Below are 18,698 nucleotides of genomic sequence, written 5' to 3' on the forward strand. Positions count from 1 at the left end.
AAAATCTGACCACCCCAGACAGTCAGATTTAGACGTTAAACCCGCAATATTCCAACTAGCAATATGGCAACTAGAAAATCCAGTTGCCACATTGATATGTGGACTACCCCGTAAATTAATTATGGACGGGGTTATAATGCTTTCACAATCATTTTCCGGCAGAACCTTGTTACATTCCCTTGCTTCACCCTCCATACTAACTATCATACAATCTGAATATGGCAGGATTTCTTTAGGTATAGGCCCTGAAGTTGTTACAACGGGTTCTACTTCTGAAAAAACGAAATCCTCACAGGTTAAACAGGGCGCCAAACCAGAATCTAGTCAATCGTTAGAGTCTAACCCACTTAAACATTGAAAACGATTGAAGGTAGCCACCTGGGACCCACTCGGCATATTAAACATACTGGGACCTTTCGCTCTCCCCCATCCATGATCATTATCGGGCTGGCCAGTATGACGTCTATACAAATAGGCCAAGGGTCGGAGTGAAATACCCTGGTCATTAGGTGGGCGAGAGGTGGCTCTAATCAAAGCGGTGGTAGCAAGATGGGGACTGTTAAAGTTGACGATAACACAATCACCCAAAATATTCTTGTGTGATGTACCTATCCAGTTGAATGAATGAATTACACACACTTGGTATAGCGCATGGCTACTCTAAGGCATCCCAGCTCTTTGACCCAGGGCAAATCACCGTCACTCATCGGAAAAAGAAGGTCTCAAGTTGTTTCCGAAACACAAGGTGGTTTGGTTGAAGTCGGATGCTCTCTGGTAGATTATTCCAAAATTTGGCCGCTTGAAGGGAGAACAGCCGTCCCCCCATTCGAGATCTTTTGATCCTTGGAACTGTCAAAAGATTAAGTTCGCTCGACCTAAGAGTTCTAGAGGGTCGATATGGGCAAAAGAGTGGGCACAAAATAGCCGGACCGTTATTAGTGATAGATTTGTGGACCATACACATGGCCTTGAATCCTATCCTCTCCTGCATCGGGAGCCAGTGTAGAGCACGCAGAGAGGGCTTCACCGAGCTGTGTGTAGGTATTTTGACTAATAGTCGGGCGGCGCAGTTCTGAACTGACTGCAGAATTTTGATCGTGCCCGTCGGAGCTCCAAGATAAAGTGCGTTAGAATAGTCCAGTCGAGAGAGGATTAAAGACTGGACCAGGAGCCGTCTGGTATCCGGTGGGAGGAGGTTCAAAACCTTCCTTAGTACCTTGATCAGGCCAAAACATGTTACGGCAACCTTCCTTGCCTGCACCTGAAATCCGAGAGAAGGATCAAGCCAAACTCCCAAACTCTTAATTTGTTTTTTGGGGACCGGAGGGGGACCCAGACAGCTCGGCCACCATGGATCGAGGTTCATGGGGGCCTTGTACCCCATGACCATGATCTCAGTTTTTGTTCCATTCAATTTCAGAAATGGGGCTTCCATCCAATCACAAACCCTTGTGAGACAGGGGGACAGATTGTTTGTTCCAGAGGTCCCAGCCTCAGATCTGGTTAGAGAGACCACTAACTGAGGGTCATCGGCGTAGGTGACCAGTTTGATTCCCCAGGGAAGCACCACCTCGGCCAAAGGCCTCATATAGATATTAAATAAGGTGGGGCTTAATGATGATCCCTGGGGAACGCCGTAGTGTAGGGGGAGCTGTCTTGATGAAACATCCCCTTCGAAGACAGAAAATGTTCTTATTGCTAGGAAAGATTGTAGCCATTTAAGGGCCACCCCGGAGATGCCGGCCTCGCATAGACGGCGGATCAGCAAGGAGTGATTAACCGTATCGAAGGCTGTGCTGAGGTCCAATAGGACCACCGCCGCGCAGCCTCCTGCATCTACAATCTTCCTCGCTTTCTCCACTACAACAACCAGGGCAGTCTCAGTGCTCTGTTTGATTCTGAAACCTGTTTAAGTAGGGTGAAGCACTGCCTCATTTTCAATAAAAGCGGATGAGGCTAGATTTACATACTTCTCCGTAATTTTAATCATCCCTGGCAACAGGGAGATAGGACGGTAGTTTGACCAATCCTCAGGGTCTAGATTAGCTTTTTTTAAAAGAGCCTTAACTTTGGCCTGTTTCCATAGTGGGGGGACCACTCCGGTGGAAAGGGAGGAGTTGATCACATCCCTCATAACTGGGACCACCACCTCAGAAACTAGTTTCAAGACGGAGGGCGGAGCCATGTCCGAAGGAGAATCTGATTTAAGATTATCCAAAAGTTTTTCAACTGTGGGGAGATCCATAAGGGGCAGAACATCCAGGGTAGGTGAGGAGACCAATCGAGGAATGAGCGTGGTAGGGTGCATGGAATCAGTTGGTTCTGGTGGTTACCAAAATCTGGTCTGCCAGAGCAACTGGAAAACCACATTCTCTGTTAAGCCAGGCCACGGTTTTGTTTTTTAGCGTTTCGTATGTTTCGTGGATACTATCAGGTCCCTCCTCCCTTACTGGTGGGACATTGGTCAGGACTGCCACATATGGTGCGCAGTCAGATGGTAGATTAGGCTGCGAGTAGCCATACCGCTTTTTCTTAGCTACATTAATTCTCGGTGGATTCCCTGTAGTCAAAGTGGAGGGTATAGTTGGGGGCACTGGATTAGAATCCACTACCGTATCGGTGCTTGGACCCCCATTAGGCGACTTCAGCGGCTCACTGGTGCTACCCTGAGCCGTTTCTACAGATACCATACAATTATTAAAACCAGGATAGGTTTGCACAAGGCCTCCTAGCCGTTTCAGTTCCCCAGAAACAATATCAAATTTGTCAAGTAGGGGTTGTATAATTTTAACAAACCTGTCATCAATAATACCGACCAGCATCTCTAGCTGCTCAGGTGCTAATTTCAAGTAAGTGTTATTTAAAGCAGTGTCAGAGTCATTGACGGTCCCTTTGGGAGTTATTTCGGTATTTTTTTGTTTTTTACGATTACCCCCCCGTTTGGACAAAACAGGCCTACTTGCATTTCTAAGGGTCTAATTCACCGCCGGTGTGGACTCTAAATCAAGGGATGCTGGCATGTTAGAAGGATCTGGGGGGCTTATAACACAGCTAACATCCATGGAGGGAGTAGATAAGGGAAAGGATGCCTGAGTAGGAATAGGGAGGGGGTCTAAAGAACTCCCTCGTCCTAAAGATTGTCGGTGTTCCTTGTTAATTTTGTCTACCACTTTGACAAGATAATAGTCAAAAGTGGCTACAACGGGTCGAGTATTCCCTCCGTTAGTTTGAGACATTTTAGATATACAAAGGTGGCCCTTCCCAGGAGTAAAAGAATATATATAACTAAAAAATATAAAAATCCGAAAAGCACAATTTATGAAATGATGATGACCCTAACACATAGGTATCAAAGAAGCAATCCTAGAAAATGCCGTACAATAATAAAAAAAGGGAAAATTTTCTCCAATAAACCACAAATAGTAAATGAGGTACTAAATTGGGAGACTATTCACCATTACCGGGTCAAGTTCACAATTCTACGTGTCCTCTCAGTTCATGGGGCAACAGACCAAGAGCCACGGCCCAGCCCAGCCTCGTCCTGTCCCGGACTGTCACAGACTGTCACAGACTGTCACAGACTGTCACAGACTGTCACAGACTGTCCCGCCCTTGTCCCGGGCTTCTCCCGGCGCTGCCCGCGCGCGGTCCCGCAACGCGGGGGCTGTGCAGGTACTTATGCGCCTCCTGGCGCGCGAAATGCGGGCGGCGGCGTCTTCCGCCGCTAGGCAGTCTGGGGAGTGTAGTTTTCAGGCCTCCCTCCACACAGCGGCCGCTCGAGATTGTAGGTGCGGCGGCAGGAGGGAGACAAGCGGGCAGCGGGGAGGTCGAGGATCGATGGCCCACAAGGTATGCCCCTCAGCAAAGGATGTCCCCCGCTCCACCGGGGCTGTGCAGGTACTTATGCGCCTCCTGGCGCGCGAAATGCGGGCGGCGGCGCCTTCCGCCGGTAGGCAGTCTGGGGAGTGTAGTTTTCAGGCCTCCCTCCACACAGCGGCCGCTCGAGATTGTAGGTGCGGCAGCGGGAGGGAGACAAGCGGGCAGCGGGGAGGTCGAGGATCGATGGCCCACAAGGTATGCCCCTCAACAAAGGATGTTAAATCAGTTACAAGTTACACATTGTTCCAAGAACAGACATAGGAGAGACAACATGAGGTCATACAATAATATTAGCGTGAGTTATTAGCGCGTACGATAGCCAGGAGAACACGTCTTATATGTGCAAATGTGAATTACTGGGACAAATGTTGTTGTAGGTGTAACCTTCACATTAGACCTCAGCTTGCAGTGATTCTGCTCTGCTGGGCTCCCAAGCTCCCATATCCAACCGAGTGGGCTCAGCAATATTTTGGGCTAAAAGAATTATGGTAAGTTGAAGGAAGTATCCCCTCACCTCCAACTTAGTGGAACTTTAAAGACATATGCCGCCTGTAGTGGCCGGTAGAGCCCTCAATGGTGGTATATTCAGGGTGCTCAGAAGCCTTCATGTGTGTCACTGCCAGAGTCTGAGGAAGATAACCCAGGAATGGAGCAAAGTGGGCAACTATCTAGCCATGAACGAATGTACATTGCAAAGAAATGTATACCTACATTTGGGCCGATTGATAGGTATTTAACTATACAGAAGGATGTCTAGTAGAGTGTGCGACTTGTCACAAGCTGCTAAAAAGGAGGTTGGGTTGTTAGGTCTCTGAAACTTTAATTGGCCAATAGACCTCAACAAAGTTCACAATTTTGCAATTCATAGAATCGCAAATAATTAAATACACTGAAATACATGTATGCCACTATTGAAATCAGAATACGTGGAGAAAAAAAGCCTGTAATATGCATTTTTCTCCAAAACTAACGGCCCAACAAAAAAGCCATTGCAATTTGTTTGCCTGAACAATCTACTTTTGCAGATTTGTTTATTCAGCAATTGTTTAAAAATGTACATTTCATATAATTTATTTTAGCAAGAATTTTATGAGCTGTGCTAAAGGTAAGTCTTGTAATTTGATGCTTCCCTGGCTTCATAACTTTAGGGCCACTCTGTTGCAATTTCTACCACCGCTATTGAGGACAGCCATAATTGATCCAACTCTATGTTTTTGAGGGAAAGAAAGCACTTACCATAAGAGACCTCAAAGCAGTCCTCCTTTTTTCTGTGCCACACTTTAATGGCATTAAAGCAATCCTGACCCCACAACTTTGAACACACCTGGCAATAGCGCCTTGCCTTTCGCCAAATATTCCACTTTTACTAGAGGTTTTCAAGCATCATCTGTTTTGTTAGCTTAGGCTATATTTGTATTTCTTTTGTTGAATTTACTCTTGTTGTGTATTTCTGTCTCTACGGTTTATAATTCGAACACCAAAATGCCACATGAAAACTGTATTAATAATTATTATTCTCACAGCTTTTTCTGTGGTACGGTTTCGTTACGCAGAGGTCTGAGAAGACCCCTCGTTGGTGCGTTTTGCATCCACCTATGCTTACAGCCTTACACCACAGAGGAAACATTGTTTTAGACTGGCTTCAATATTACAAAATACACGAAATGAGGGTTCTAGCAAATAAGTCACAAAATCCTCGGGTGGAACTGGTAAAATTTGCAAAAATATTGTTTTCATCTTGGTGTTAATGTTTTACTAACTTGTACAGTGCAAACATTGTTTCTGACCCGGTCTCGACCCCAGACACCGCGGGTTAATATTTCACATTCGTTACAACATTCTTTTAAACAAAACTGACTGAAAGAGTAAAGGTTTCAACTGAAGATTCCCTTCGAAACGCCCCCACGTCTCCTAGGAACCATTCGGCTACTAAAGCAAACAACAATAGAAGCAAACGAAATGCAGGATGTATTATTATCATGGAGAATCCATTTAAAAACAATCAAAAAACTACAAAAATAACATTAGGATATGTTTCATTCTTACAAAATATTAAAACATTGAAGTAAATTACGGGGAATAAAAATGTCACTTGCAAACTACTCAAGAAAAAAGCACAAACAAGGAAAAGGAAAGAATGCCTCTGAACAAATTCGGTTCTAGAAGAGATTATTTACCAATTTCTTTGATTAGATACTCATAAAAAAATGTAAATCAAAAGAATGCCAGCCTATGTGAGGAGCGCTGGCCGAACTGGACTTACCTCCCTTGATCTCCAGGTCCAGGTCGGTCTCTCTACAGTAGCAGCAGTCTAGAAAGATGACGTAGTTGACAAAGTTCAGGAACAGGCCTAAAATCCCGACAATAAGCACGAGCAAGGCTTCTTCGGTCTTCTGGGGCCCGATGTACCTCTTGATGGCCTCGACTAGGATGCTGAACATCAGAGCCGTGGCGAAGACGGAGTTCCCGAAGGCTCCGACCACGTCGGCGCGTGGGAAGCCAAAGGTGTTCCTCTTGTGCCACTCCACCCGGCTGTAGCGGACTCCCACCAGGCCAATGACCATCGAGATGAGGTGAGACAGGACAGCGAAGGCATCCGAGGCCAGGGACAGGGAGTTGCCAATGTATCCCACCGCCATCTCGACCACAAACAATATGGCGCTCACAAAACACATGAGGACCAGGCGACCACTCCTGCCGGTGTAGCGGCCCATGTTGTGTCTTTCTTCAGACCTGTCTGAGCCCTGTCACAAGCTGCTAAGGATTGAGACAAGCCACCCCTGCATCTGCCTTCTTATATTGAGGCAGGGAGAGTGCATTCCATTTCAAAATATTTTTTTATGACGCAGTAAAATAATAAAGTTGTTGGTGGGGCAATTACAGCAGGCGCAATCCACAGTAATTTTACAATATATATCGTCTGTGTTTTGACAGCGTATGTGTTTATTTTGTGGCCCAAAGTCTTCTCTTAGCCTTCTGGATACCTTTAGCTGGCTCATACTGTCTGAACAGTGGCCAAGCTAAGATAGGTCAGCCCTTCGATGCTGTCACCCTCTGAGGGAGATATTGTCTTTAGACAATAACAAAGTAAAAACCTTCAAGGACTTAAAATCCTCCTCACCCAGTTATATAGCATCGTTTTTCAGAGACACCTACAGCCTTCCGTAAATAGAAATAAACTGTGTAAATAATAATGGTGTATTAACAAAAGGAGAACATGACAATGATTTAAAAATAACATAATAATGTAGTAAGCCCTTCACAACTCTAGACTCTCCTGCTCATCTCCCTGTATGGCTTTTTGGGTGCTTTTCAAGACTTCCATATAAATAATTTGATAAATACGAGATAATCACTGTCCCTAGATACACTGTGAGACTTGGCTTGCTTTAGACAACTGGGCCCTTATTACAAATAAATTGCACTTTCCCCGTTTTGCATCATAGCGCACCTTTAACCCATTCGCCTCGGTGTTAATTTTGCCACGGTGCGAGGGGATGTGTGGGTGTGGTGCCACAGTGCTCATGACGGCTCCCGGCCGTCATGAGTCACAGTAGGCGTGTGCTCATGACGGCCGGGAGCTGTTCGAACTCCGCCCCCTTTTTAATTCACCCGCACAGGCGGGGAATTAATCGCGCGTGGGCGGAGCGGCAACGTTCGGACGGCTCCCTGCCGTCATGAGCACACAACTACTGTGACTCATGACGGCCAGGAGCCGTCATGAGCACGGAACGATTTAAACAGGTATGCCGGGTGCAAACAAGGAAAGTGTGCCCTATTAGGATCTATGTGCTGCCCTCAGGGCAGCCGTGACCTTACACTGTCCTCAGGGCAGCTTATTCAAGTGAAATTCAGAGCAGCTACCTCTAAGCCGCGCTGTAGTTTTCTGTATAGAAGGCATCCCGCCTGCACTTTGAAGAGCGATCAGAGATCCTCTTGCAGGCGGGGGCAATGATTGACTGCATTCGCCTGCAAGGGGATTTCTGGGGTCTTGCCTGCAGGAGGATGCCAGGGAGCACACTGACCATGTGCCACTTTTTGTGTGGCAGAATGTTTGCCTCTGTGCCTGCACCTCTAATACGGCGTGGGCGCATAGGCGAAGTCATTCCCTCATTTGCTTAGGCAAACAGCTTTTCACAATAGTGGTGGTACATGAAAACTGAGGTGCTTTTGCTGGGCAATGATGCGCACTTCTGGTCTTCCAGCTGGTGGCCGAATAAACTGGAATCTTTCCCATTGCGGGTGAAAAAAGTGAGGAGTTTAGGGATTATTTTTGATGACAGATTAGCTTTCAAGGAACAGGTCAACGCTCTAACTTCAGCCGTGTTTTTTATTCTATAGCCCTCTCATCTCTAGGGATTTGCAAAAAACGGTTGTGTCACCTTTGGTTTTGTCCAAATTGGACTATGGCAATGCACTATACTTAAACATACAAAAAAGATTCCTACAGAAATTACAGGTTTTACAAAATGCAGCGGCCCGGCTGCTTTTGGACATTCCCAGGCATCAATCAGCATCGCAAGGTCTAAACAAAATGCAATGGCTTCCAGTTGGCAAAAGGATCAAATTTAAATCTCTTTGGCTAGTTTATAAAGCACTGCATAAGGCAGGGCCAGACTACTTAAAAAAAAATGGTTTGGCACATTCCAAGAAGAAATCTTCGATCATCTGCTGACAAGCTTTTGGTGATCCTTGGAACAAAGAGAGCACATTGGGAGGGAGGAGTTTCATATCATGAACAGCCAAGCTATGGAACATGCTACCTTTAAATCTAAAAAATAGCCTCAATTTAATTTCCTTTTGGAAATATTTGAAAACCTGTCTCCTTGAAAATGAATAGTAGGACACCACTATCCAGCAATAGTTTGTCGTATAAGCAGCGCCAAGACGCCTCAGGGCATTCGAGCGCTACAGAAAATAAAAAGTAAACACCACATCAAAGTTGCGTCAGCGTTGACAGTATTACAAAGGGGCTACACAAGCTTCTGCGATCCTTTCCATAATACCAAAGTGCCCGGGGTCACGCACGCCCATTGCACCCTTGGAATTTTGCATAATATGGCCCCTGGTGTTCGTTGTCAGGTGTGCACAGGGAGTGGTGAGAAAGTTGCAGAAGGTACAATTGTCTATGTTATGTACTGTTCTTACTAAGAGCCACTAGCGTCAATATCAGATACTAAATCTGGTTATTCACCGCTCACCGCTATGATGTAGCAACAGTGGGTTACAAAAGTTGTTATCCACTGTTGCTACGAAATAAAGGAATTACAGTTTACTTGGACAGGCCTCTCAGAGAGCGCGACAGTGCAGCACTGGCTTTCTGCTCTGACAGAGGGCATAGCTTGGTGGAGGGGGGTGGCACAGAGGGTAGTGATTTGGGTGGCTTAAGGTCAGTTTTTCTTTGTATACATTTGGGATAGGGAGAAGTCATGTTATGCATGGCTTCACATGACTCTTCTGCCCCTGTGTAGCAGTGGAAAGCAGGGACAGATTACCTTGGGGGCAATACTGCTCGGTTTTGTTGTCTATCTGATGCCACTCTGAACCTCTTGGTGAAACACATCCAAGTTATTTATTGTTACCTATCTTTGTTCATGTTGAAAAGAGATCAAATAAAAAGAAGAATGACAAGGCAGCATGATAGGATGGGTGGTCCATGAGAGGGCCATTGATGAAGCATTTGTTCCTCAACTCCACATCCACTGTTTGGTACCTAAGTGGCATATCCAACTCATCTTTCAAGTTGTTCCACTCAGTAACCAATTGCGCAACTTGCTAGTTTTCACATACAGTTCACTCCAATTAATGCTTGCTACCTTAGTTGTGTCATTTCAATTTTTGCTAAATTTCATGTTATTCTCTTTTTTAACAGATTGTTTAGTTTCACAGAGCGTATTAAAGGTTCAGAGACAGCCATATCAATCCCTACCCAATCACATGGTTGTGTTGAGTTACATGGACAGTGATAAAATGGGTGGAAGGGGGCATTTCATGAATTCTCCTTCAATCACCTTTTGATGTACTCCCATTAACCATTGTCTCACCCTTCTCCATCCTGTTCCAGGCCACTTCTGTTCCACTGTGCTCCATATTTGCCTATTTTCCACGCATTTGTGGCTTTTTCTGGTCCCCTTACATCCTTATAAGCTACCACCGATACATTGGGAAACATGGAAGGTGGTATTTGTAGCTTATGACAAAGTTTTGGATGGGGAAGACTGTAAATTAGAGAGGTAAGTATTGCTATTGCAGCAATGTCGGGGGAGGGATAGGATTGAAAGAATTCAGGAATCTTCTCCACACAAATCAAACCACAGCGGTTAAAATTATATCCACTCCCTGGCCGCATACAGCACTAGTGATGGAGCAAGGATTCAAGAAAACTAAACTTGCTCGGAGCAATCCCTCATTAACAGTATTAATGATTAGAAATAGTAAAGAAACTAAATTAATATACATGCACAACATTTACATATGGGAATAAGAGCTTTACGCATGCTTAATTAATGAAAATAAAAAGCAACGCAACTAAAACCCGCTTTAAACGGGGAAACTCTTCAGCGCATGTGCGAATTAGAACTACGTAGATAGTAACATGACTAACCGGTTTTGAGAGGGAAAAATCATGCGTGCGCAGAAACTACTAACATTATGTCTTGAGGTACCGCATGCCTGGCATATGCTTGCTTGAATTTAAAGAGAGCTGTCGCTGCTAATGCATTTGCTTAACAAAGAAGACAGTAACATGGGATAGAGTAGAAGTGGGTGGTGAACAGTGAAAATCACTTATTTGAGAAATTAACATTTGGTTATGATTCCTTTATTAATAGTGTACGGTTGGGCCTTATGTGCCACACAAGGGAAAAAGATGGCGTTGAAAATGGATGCGAGCTGGACATGCGCAGTGTAATAGTGATGTGACCTGATGACAAAGTAACTGACAGGCTGCCGAGAGCCAAGGACACCCACTGTGTAAAAAATTATTCTCGACTGTAGAACTGTATTGAATGAATTTTTGAATAGTAACATTAAATACGTGTGAACGGAAATGAGACAGAATATTAGCTAAAGGAGATGCGTTTGGTTAGACGAAGAGTTTATTAAAGAATTAAACATGTCAGTGTGAGGTGATGACAACTCCCCTGTCTCTGCCCAATCAGAGTTCGTATTTCATCAAGATTTGTAACTTTTTAGGGTGGGACATGCAGAAATGAAGACTATAACTGGAGTGACTTAAAATTTGAATTGTAGTCAGGCGTATTCGAGAGATCCACATTGCTGAGAGAGAAAGAGGCAAGAGCTGTTGCTGCTAAGAAAAAAGAGAACAGACTGGGAAGATTCACCTTTGAAATACACATAATTAGATTGAGGATTCCAAAAGAATATCGAGGAGGGAGAGAGTGTAAGTGAGGGATGTGTCCTGGTGCATCGGGTCTATAGAGAAGTTTAGAAAGTATTACCCCGTCCTGAGCCTGTCCTATAGCCTTTGTCCCTTCAGTCTTAATCAGGAGACCACCACCAGCCCTTTTTGGCCAGAGAGTTGGGTTTCTATATTCACTTTTGGGTAATTATTATTCTGTCTCAAATTTGCATACTTTTTGCAAATGTATGAATTATTATGCCTTCTGCCTCTTCATCTATCCACTCTTAATGCAGTGTTTTGTTGAAGAAGTCTGTGAATTGAATGTACATTGTTAAATTAATTTTCTCTCCCATGAAAATTTGATGGTGTTTGCACTGTGAATTTGTATTAACCTCTTCAGCGCTCATGACGAGGTCAGCTCGTCATGAGCTACGGCGCTCCGGTGCTCATGACCGTACCCGTTACTTGGAACGCTCGCACGCTGGGCTGATTCCCCTGCTGTGCTGAACGTTCTATTGGAACGGGTGCGGTCATGACGAGCACCGGAGCGCAGTGGCTCATGACGAGCTGACCTCGTCATGAGCATGGGGGCGCTGTACGCCCCCCCCCTCCCCCCAGCACAGCGGGGGAATACCGCCAGCGGCGAAGGGGCTAGTGAGCGTTCATTTATGACTGAGATTTAGATAAACTTATTGAATCTTACCCAGAGTCTGTGGTTTATTTCACTAAGATCTGTAAGTATAGTTAGTTAGATCGTTCATATCACCATCAACTACTCAACTAATGGTCCATTGACCACAGGAAGAGTGTTGATCTGTAAAGATTAGTTAGACATTAAATCACTAGCACAGAAACCAATGGCAATCCACCTTTGAAGTGCAGCCAATAGAATGCAATCCTCCAGTCAAAAGAGGCATGCCCGTTCACCAGAAATGCCAACGGGAAAATTCCTGGGTGGAGTGTCCATGCCTTTACTTTTGTCTATAGAAACGGACAAATCTGGGGACAGCCAATCATGTTGCTGAAGAGGTACTTCCTCATGCGTAGTTCAATACCCAATTGTCGCCAGTGTAAAGAATTGGGAAACAGCCAAAGAAGAAGGCTACAGAAATTGTTGAAAATCAATCTTTATCTGCAGCACATCATGTTGACAGACGTAAGTCCAATGCATTAATAGCAACTTTCGTTCCCGCCATATATATATATATATATATACATTCCCCAGCCCATTCAAAAGATCCCCCACACGCCCCACAATACACCAACCTCCACCGCATTATCTAAAAGTGGATATGAGCAGAAAACATGGTTCACGCTCGTGTCTACCTCAAACAATAACCCCTGGTGCGCGGAAAGGCACGAGCGCGACATATGATGCTGCATTCGTGTATACAACACATCTCCTCCCTTTACATTTTTTTTATCTACACTGCCTCAATAATGCTATATAGATGGATGCTCATCCACTTCTGAATCTACATTAGATGGTATCTACGTTAGCTGGAGCACAGGTGTTTTCATGTCTTGATTTAGCCGGCGCATACCATCAAGTGTTCTTGCACACAGAATCTAAAAACTTGACTGCATTCATCACTCCTGAGGGTTTGTTTAGATTTTTCAGAATGCCTTTTGGTTTGGCAAGCGCTGCTGCTTGGGTATTCCAAAGGTTAATGAAAGAAACTCTAGATGGAGCAGTAGCTTTCCAAGACGATATATTGGTATTTGGAAAGGACGTAAAAGAACATGACTGCATATTAACACCCAAGGGGCTGACTTTACGCTCAGATAAATGTAGAAGTTGAATACTTAGGACATTGCAACTGTGGAACTGGTATTAAACCCCCAAAAAGTCATGTAGAAAATATCAGCAAGGCACCAGTCCCTACATGTAAAGAACAATTGGTGCCTATTCTTGGATTAACCGAATTCTGTGAAAAATGTATTCCAAATTATGCTGCTATTGGGGATCCTTTTAAATGCTTACTAAAGAAAAATGCTAAATTTGATTGGACCATGTTTATGTCTACCGCTTTTAATACCTTGAAATTTTTTATTGTGAATGCACCATGCCTAAAACCTTTATGAATTGGGAAACATTGCAGTGTAATGGTTGATGCTAGCAATTGTGGCTTTGTTGGTATTGTAACTCAAGAAAAACATGGACAAGAATGGATTGTAGCATATGCGTCTAGAGTGTTGCTTTATGCGGAGAAAAAATATTCAGTGATTGAAAGAGAGCTATTAGCTTGTGTGTGAGGCACTGAACACGTTATGTCTTTTTTGTGGGGAACAAGGTTATCTATTAAAACCGATCACAAACCTCTTCTGCACATATTAGCACCAGGTGGTAGTCATACTAGGTCTGCTATTATAGCCAGGTTAGCTTAAAAATTACAGTATTTCCAGGTGAAATCCGAATATGTTCCTGGCAAGAACAATGAACATACAGATTGCATGTCCGGATTTCCTTTACCGATTAAAGACCATGATAAAATGGAGGTAGATGATTGTGAAGTGACATTCACTTTGGGTGATATTAATTTACTGGGTTCTGACTTTCCAGTTGTGGGGGAGAACAAGTGGCATGAAGAAATAGGGAAAGATAGTGAACTTATCAAGATGAAACAATTTATTTTGTAAGGATGGCCTGAGGAGTGGAAAATTGCCAGTGAATTGATTCGTTTTTTTTAAGGTATGAGAGGAATTGGCTCCAGAAAACAATATTATTGTATGAAGTGATAAGTTTATTCCTCCTTTCAGGAGAGCTATTGTAGATATTGCTCATGAGGGGCATTTTGGCCATGAGAAGACATATGAAGGTTAACTTCTTGTGGCCAGGTATTGCCTTTTTTGTGGAACATCAAGTAAGATTGTGTGACAAATGTGCCAATAGTGACAAATCAGACAAAGCCTTGATCTCTGATCCCCAACCTGTATAGTTGTCCATAGCACCTTGGGGCAAATTAAGGCTAGATACTTTTGGCCCATTTGCCGTCTTACCAAGACAAGAGGCTTATGGCATTGTTCTGATGGATTACCACTCTAAATGGCCCGAGATCAAGATGATGAAATATGTTACCTCTGAAGTGGTCATAGAGTTTTTGGATGAGACTTTTTGTGGAGAGGGCATTCCCCAGGAACTTGTAACTGACAATGGTCCTCAGTTTGTCAGTAAAGAAATGGACAAATGGAGAGGTACTTGCAGAAATGTGGAGTGACTCATAAGAGAATTGCTGTTTCCCACCCAGAAGCCAATGGTCAAGTGGAGAAGTTCAATCGTGTTGTTAAAGAAGCCATCCAACTGGCTGTAAAAGGCAGTTTGAGCTGGACGAATGCTTTGCAGTCTATGTTGTTAACTTACAGAACCTCACCTAACTCCATTACTTTGGCGAGCCCTTTTGAACTATTAAGAGGATGCAAACCTACCACTCATTTGGTGCCATGGTGGTTAAGAGACAAGAAAAGATTGATTGGTGATCTTGCTGAAATTGATTTCAAGGAAATTGAAGAGAAAATGGATGTGTATAAAAAGAAGATCTAAAGAAAAGGATGGTTGTGCCTGGGAAACAAGGTGTGCAAGTGGGTGACATTGTACGTGTAAGGAAAGGCGTAATATTAGGTAAGGCCGTTTCTTAGTGGTGCTGTACGTGTAGACGTGGTAATGTGTGGAATCTTAGCAGTCTCATTGTTCAAGAATTAGCCTATATCATCCAATAATTGTACTTCAAATGTGTTTGTGGGTGTGCCAGGAGATGATGGTGTTGGATATCCACGCTGTGAGAGGCATTTTAGTGGGAATATGGAAGTGTCCAGTGGCAGTTTCAGGAGTTTAAGTTTAAGACAACCTCCTTCAAGAATTACATTATTTGTGCTTACATTAAAAAAAGAAAATGTAAAGGGATATGTGATGAGGCATCCTATGATGCGCTCGTGCCTTTCCATGCACCAGGTGTTATTGTTTGAGGTAGATACAAGCGTGAATCGTGTTTCACACTTGGGTCCACTTTTTGATAATGCGGTGGTGATTGGTGTATTGTGGGTCACGTGGGGGTATCTTTAGTATGGGTGAAGAAATGTATATATATGGGGGGGAACGACAGTTGGCATTCATGCGTTGGACTTACTTCTGTCAACATGCTGTGCTGCAAATAAAGATTGATCTTCACCAATTACCAGAGCCTTTTTCTGTGGCGTTTTCCCAGGTCTTTTACACAATGTCTTGAAAAAGGCCTTTATTGGGTTGGAATGGGTGGATGGCTGCCATGCTTTAATTTTCATTGAAGAATAAAAGGCTTTTAAATTACACTCCCCACACAGTGCTGGAAATGAGAGCATACTTCGGTGTAGTGTTTGTTGAAGTCAACATCAGCTCAGGAGGGCTGAGTATGTTGTGCACAGGTGGGGTTCGATGGAATAAGTTCAGGCGCACTTTACATTGAAAAGGAGTTTATTTGACTTGGCAATGACTTGTGCCCCTGTTGATGGATTAGGACGAAACTTGGCAGGTCAGTAGGCCAGTCAGTTAAGGTCCAGCATGCCAATTTCTTTGCATATCTGTTTTGGGGGGGGGGGGGGCAGAGGGGGGAACAAAGGCTAGCGGTGGGGCTGTAAAATACGTTTTTAGGTCTCGCCTGTCGATGCGCATGCGCATCGAGCTTGCGAGACTATTGCGGCTTAACCACTCTTTAACTAACAAGCAAGGAATCGTGGCGATTCCTTGCAGTGCCCGTGACTTTTAAGCTCAATGCGCATGTGCATTGAGCTTAAAAGCGCGTGCACATCAGTTCCCTCAGCCGCAATCGCTGTCTGTTCCCTCAGCCGCATTCCTCCGACACCTTTTGAAGTGAAGCTTAGCTTCACTTCAAAGGCCCCGGCTTCTTCACATCCACATGCCGCTCTCCCCGCTCCGCCCCCTCCCCTGCCCGCCGTGTGCATTTCTCCTCCACCCCCTCCCCACAGCAATGCCCTCCGTCTTGTTTTTTTTTATTGCATTACCAGCTTTTCAGTCTTTTTCCTTTGGGGGGCCTGCAGTGTTGTGTTTAAAGGCCTATATGATTAAGGCACACTGGCTTGTCTTCAGTCTGTATGACAGGGCACCCCCTCCCTCCCTTACGTTTGTAGTAATAGACAGCATGTGGTGAAGGTCACACGGAGGTCAGCTAATGGGACGCCTGCACACTTCTTGCTCTGTGCATGCTCCGGGTGTGTGATAGTAAGCTCGACTCCCCCACCCCTCCCGGCCCCGTGGTTCTCTCTGAATACAGTGGGTGGGATTCTGAAACTGTTTACAGTGTTCCCCACTTACCATAACACACCCCTAACCACAGTCTCTCCTAATGTCAGTTTTCCAGGACTGTCTTCTGCCCCTAAAAAAATCACTTTCTTTTCGTTAATCAGTACGGCTTTTAAATCAATTACAGCTTAATCTCTGCGCCACCAAACCACATGTAAGTCATCACAGTAGAATTGAAGCAGTCATTTTCGGTGCTTTGGAGGTGTTGAAGCTGCGCAGCCGCAGTGCAACCTCTGCCAGCAGGGCCCGCGCCTTCCAGGTCTCTCGGCACCATTATATTGCATTAAACGGAGAGTGTGTGTTGGATTGTTGGGACCTGGAGTTCGAGGTCGCCTTTTTCTTACCGCCCCCCCTCCTCCACTACAACTTCGCAATTTAAGAATGCAAACGGTATTTCCTGCCTCTCGGAAGCCCGGCGAGGACCCACAGGCGGCCGTTGTACATTTGTACCCTAAAAACCATCGTGTGAGGGTAGGGATCCACTTGTGTTTGCACTTCGGTTGCCTTTGAAAAGAAACGCTGTCTCCCTCACTCACCCTCAACACCTCACCCTCACTCACCCTCAACCCCTCACCCTCAACCCCTCACCCTCACTCACCCTCACCCACCCTCACCCTCACTCACCCTCAACCCCTCACCCACCCTCACCCACCCCCACCCACCCTCACCCTCACTCACACCCTCACTCACCCTCAACCCCTCACCCACCCTCACCCACCCCCACCCACCCTCACCCTCACTCACCCTCAACCCCTCACCCTCACTCACCCTCAACCCCTCACCCTCACTCACCCTCACTCACCCTCACTCACCCTCACCCTCACTCACCCTCACTCACCCTCACTCACCCTCACCCACACTCACCCTCACTCACCCTCAACGCCTCACCCTCACTCACCCTCAACCCCTCAACCCCTCACCCTCACTCACCCTCAACCCCTCACCCTCACCCACCCTCAACCCTTCACCCTCAACCCCTCACTCACCCTCACTCTCACTCACCCTCACTCACCCTCAACCCCTCAGCCTCACCCTCACCCTCACCCTCACTCACCCTCAACCCCTCACCCTCACTCACCCTCACCCTCACTCACCCTCAACCCCTCACACTCACTCACCCTCAACCTCACTCACCCTCAACCCCTCACCCTCACTCACCCTCACTCACCCTCACTCACCCTCACTCACCCTCACCCACCCTCACCCACACTCACCCTCACCCTCACTCACCCTCAACGCCTCACCCTCACTCACCCTCAACACCTCACCCTCACTCACCCTCACCCACACTCACCCTCACTCACCCTCAACGCCTCACCCTCACTCACCCTCAACCCCTCAACCCCTCACCCTCACTCACCCTCAACCCCTCACCCTCACCCACCCTCAACCCTTCACCCTCAACCCCTCACTCACCCTCACTCTCACTCACCCTCACTCACCCTCAACCCCTCAGCCTCACCCTCACCCTCACCCTCACTCACCCTCAACCCCTCACCCTCACTCACCCTCACCCTCACTCACCCTCAACCCCTCACTCACCCTCACTCACCCTCACTCACCCTCAACCCCTCACCCTCACTCACCCTCACTCACCCTCACTCACCCTCACTCACCCTCACCCACCCTCACCCACACTCACCCTCACTCACCCTCAACGCCTCACCCTCACTCACCCTCAACACCTCACCCTCACTCACCCTCACCCACACTCACCCTCAACCCCTCACCCTCACTCACCCTCAACCCCTCACCCACCCTCAACCCTTCACCCTCAACCCCTCACTCACCCTCACTCTCCCTCACTCACCCTCAACCCCTCAGCCTCACCCTCACCCTCACCCTCACTCACCCTCAACCCCTCACCCTCACCCCTCACTCACCCTCACCCACACTCACCCTCACCCTCACTCACCCTCAACGCCTCACCCTCACTCACCCTCAACACCTCACCCTCACTCACCCTCACCCACACTCACCCTCAACCCCTCACCCTCACTCACCATCAGCCCCTCACCCTCACCCACCCTCAACCCTTCACCCTCAACCCCCCACTCACCCTCACTCTCACTCACCCTCACTCACCCTCAACCCCTCAGCCTCACCCTCACCCTCACCCTCACTCACCCTCAACCCCTCACCCTCACTCACCCTCACTCACCC

The 18,698-nt window shown here is 46.1% G+C and overlaps 1 protein-coding gene across 1 annotated transcript in view; it reads right to left on the bottom strand.

The window, feature by feature from the left end:
* The window catches only part of SLC30A10 (solute carrier family 30 member 10), a 150,611-nt gene extending 143,979 nt beyond the window's left edge, over window positions 1-6,632 (bottom strand). The window contains exon 1 of the mRNA XM_078649795.1: window positions 6,143-6,632. Within this exon, the coding sequence (XP_078505921.1) occupies window positions 6,143-6,593 (451 nt within the window). The 5' untranslated portion in view covers window positions 6,594-6,632. The remainder of the gene's footprint in view (window positions 1-6,142) is intronic.
* Window positions 6,633-18,698: the final 12,066 nt, after the last annotated feature.

The sequence above is a fragment of the Lissotriton helveticus genome, chromosome 6 (genome assembly GCF_964261635.1).
Source record: "Lissotriton helveticus chromosome 6, aLisHel1.1, whole genome shotgun sequence".
NCBI classification, from domain to species: domain Eukaryota; kingdom Metazoa; phylum Chordata; class Amphibia; order Caudata; family Salamandridae; genus Lissotriton; species Lissotriton helveticus.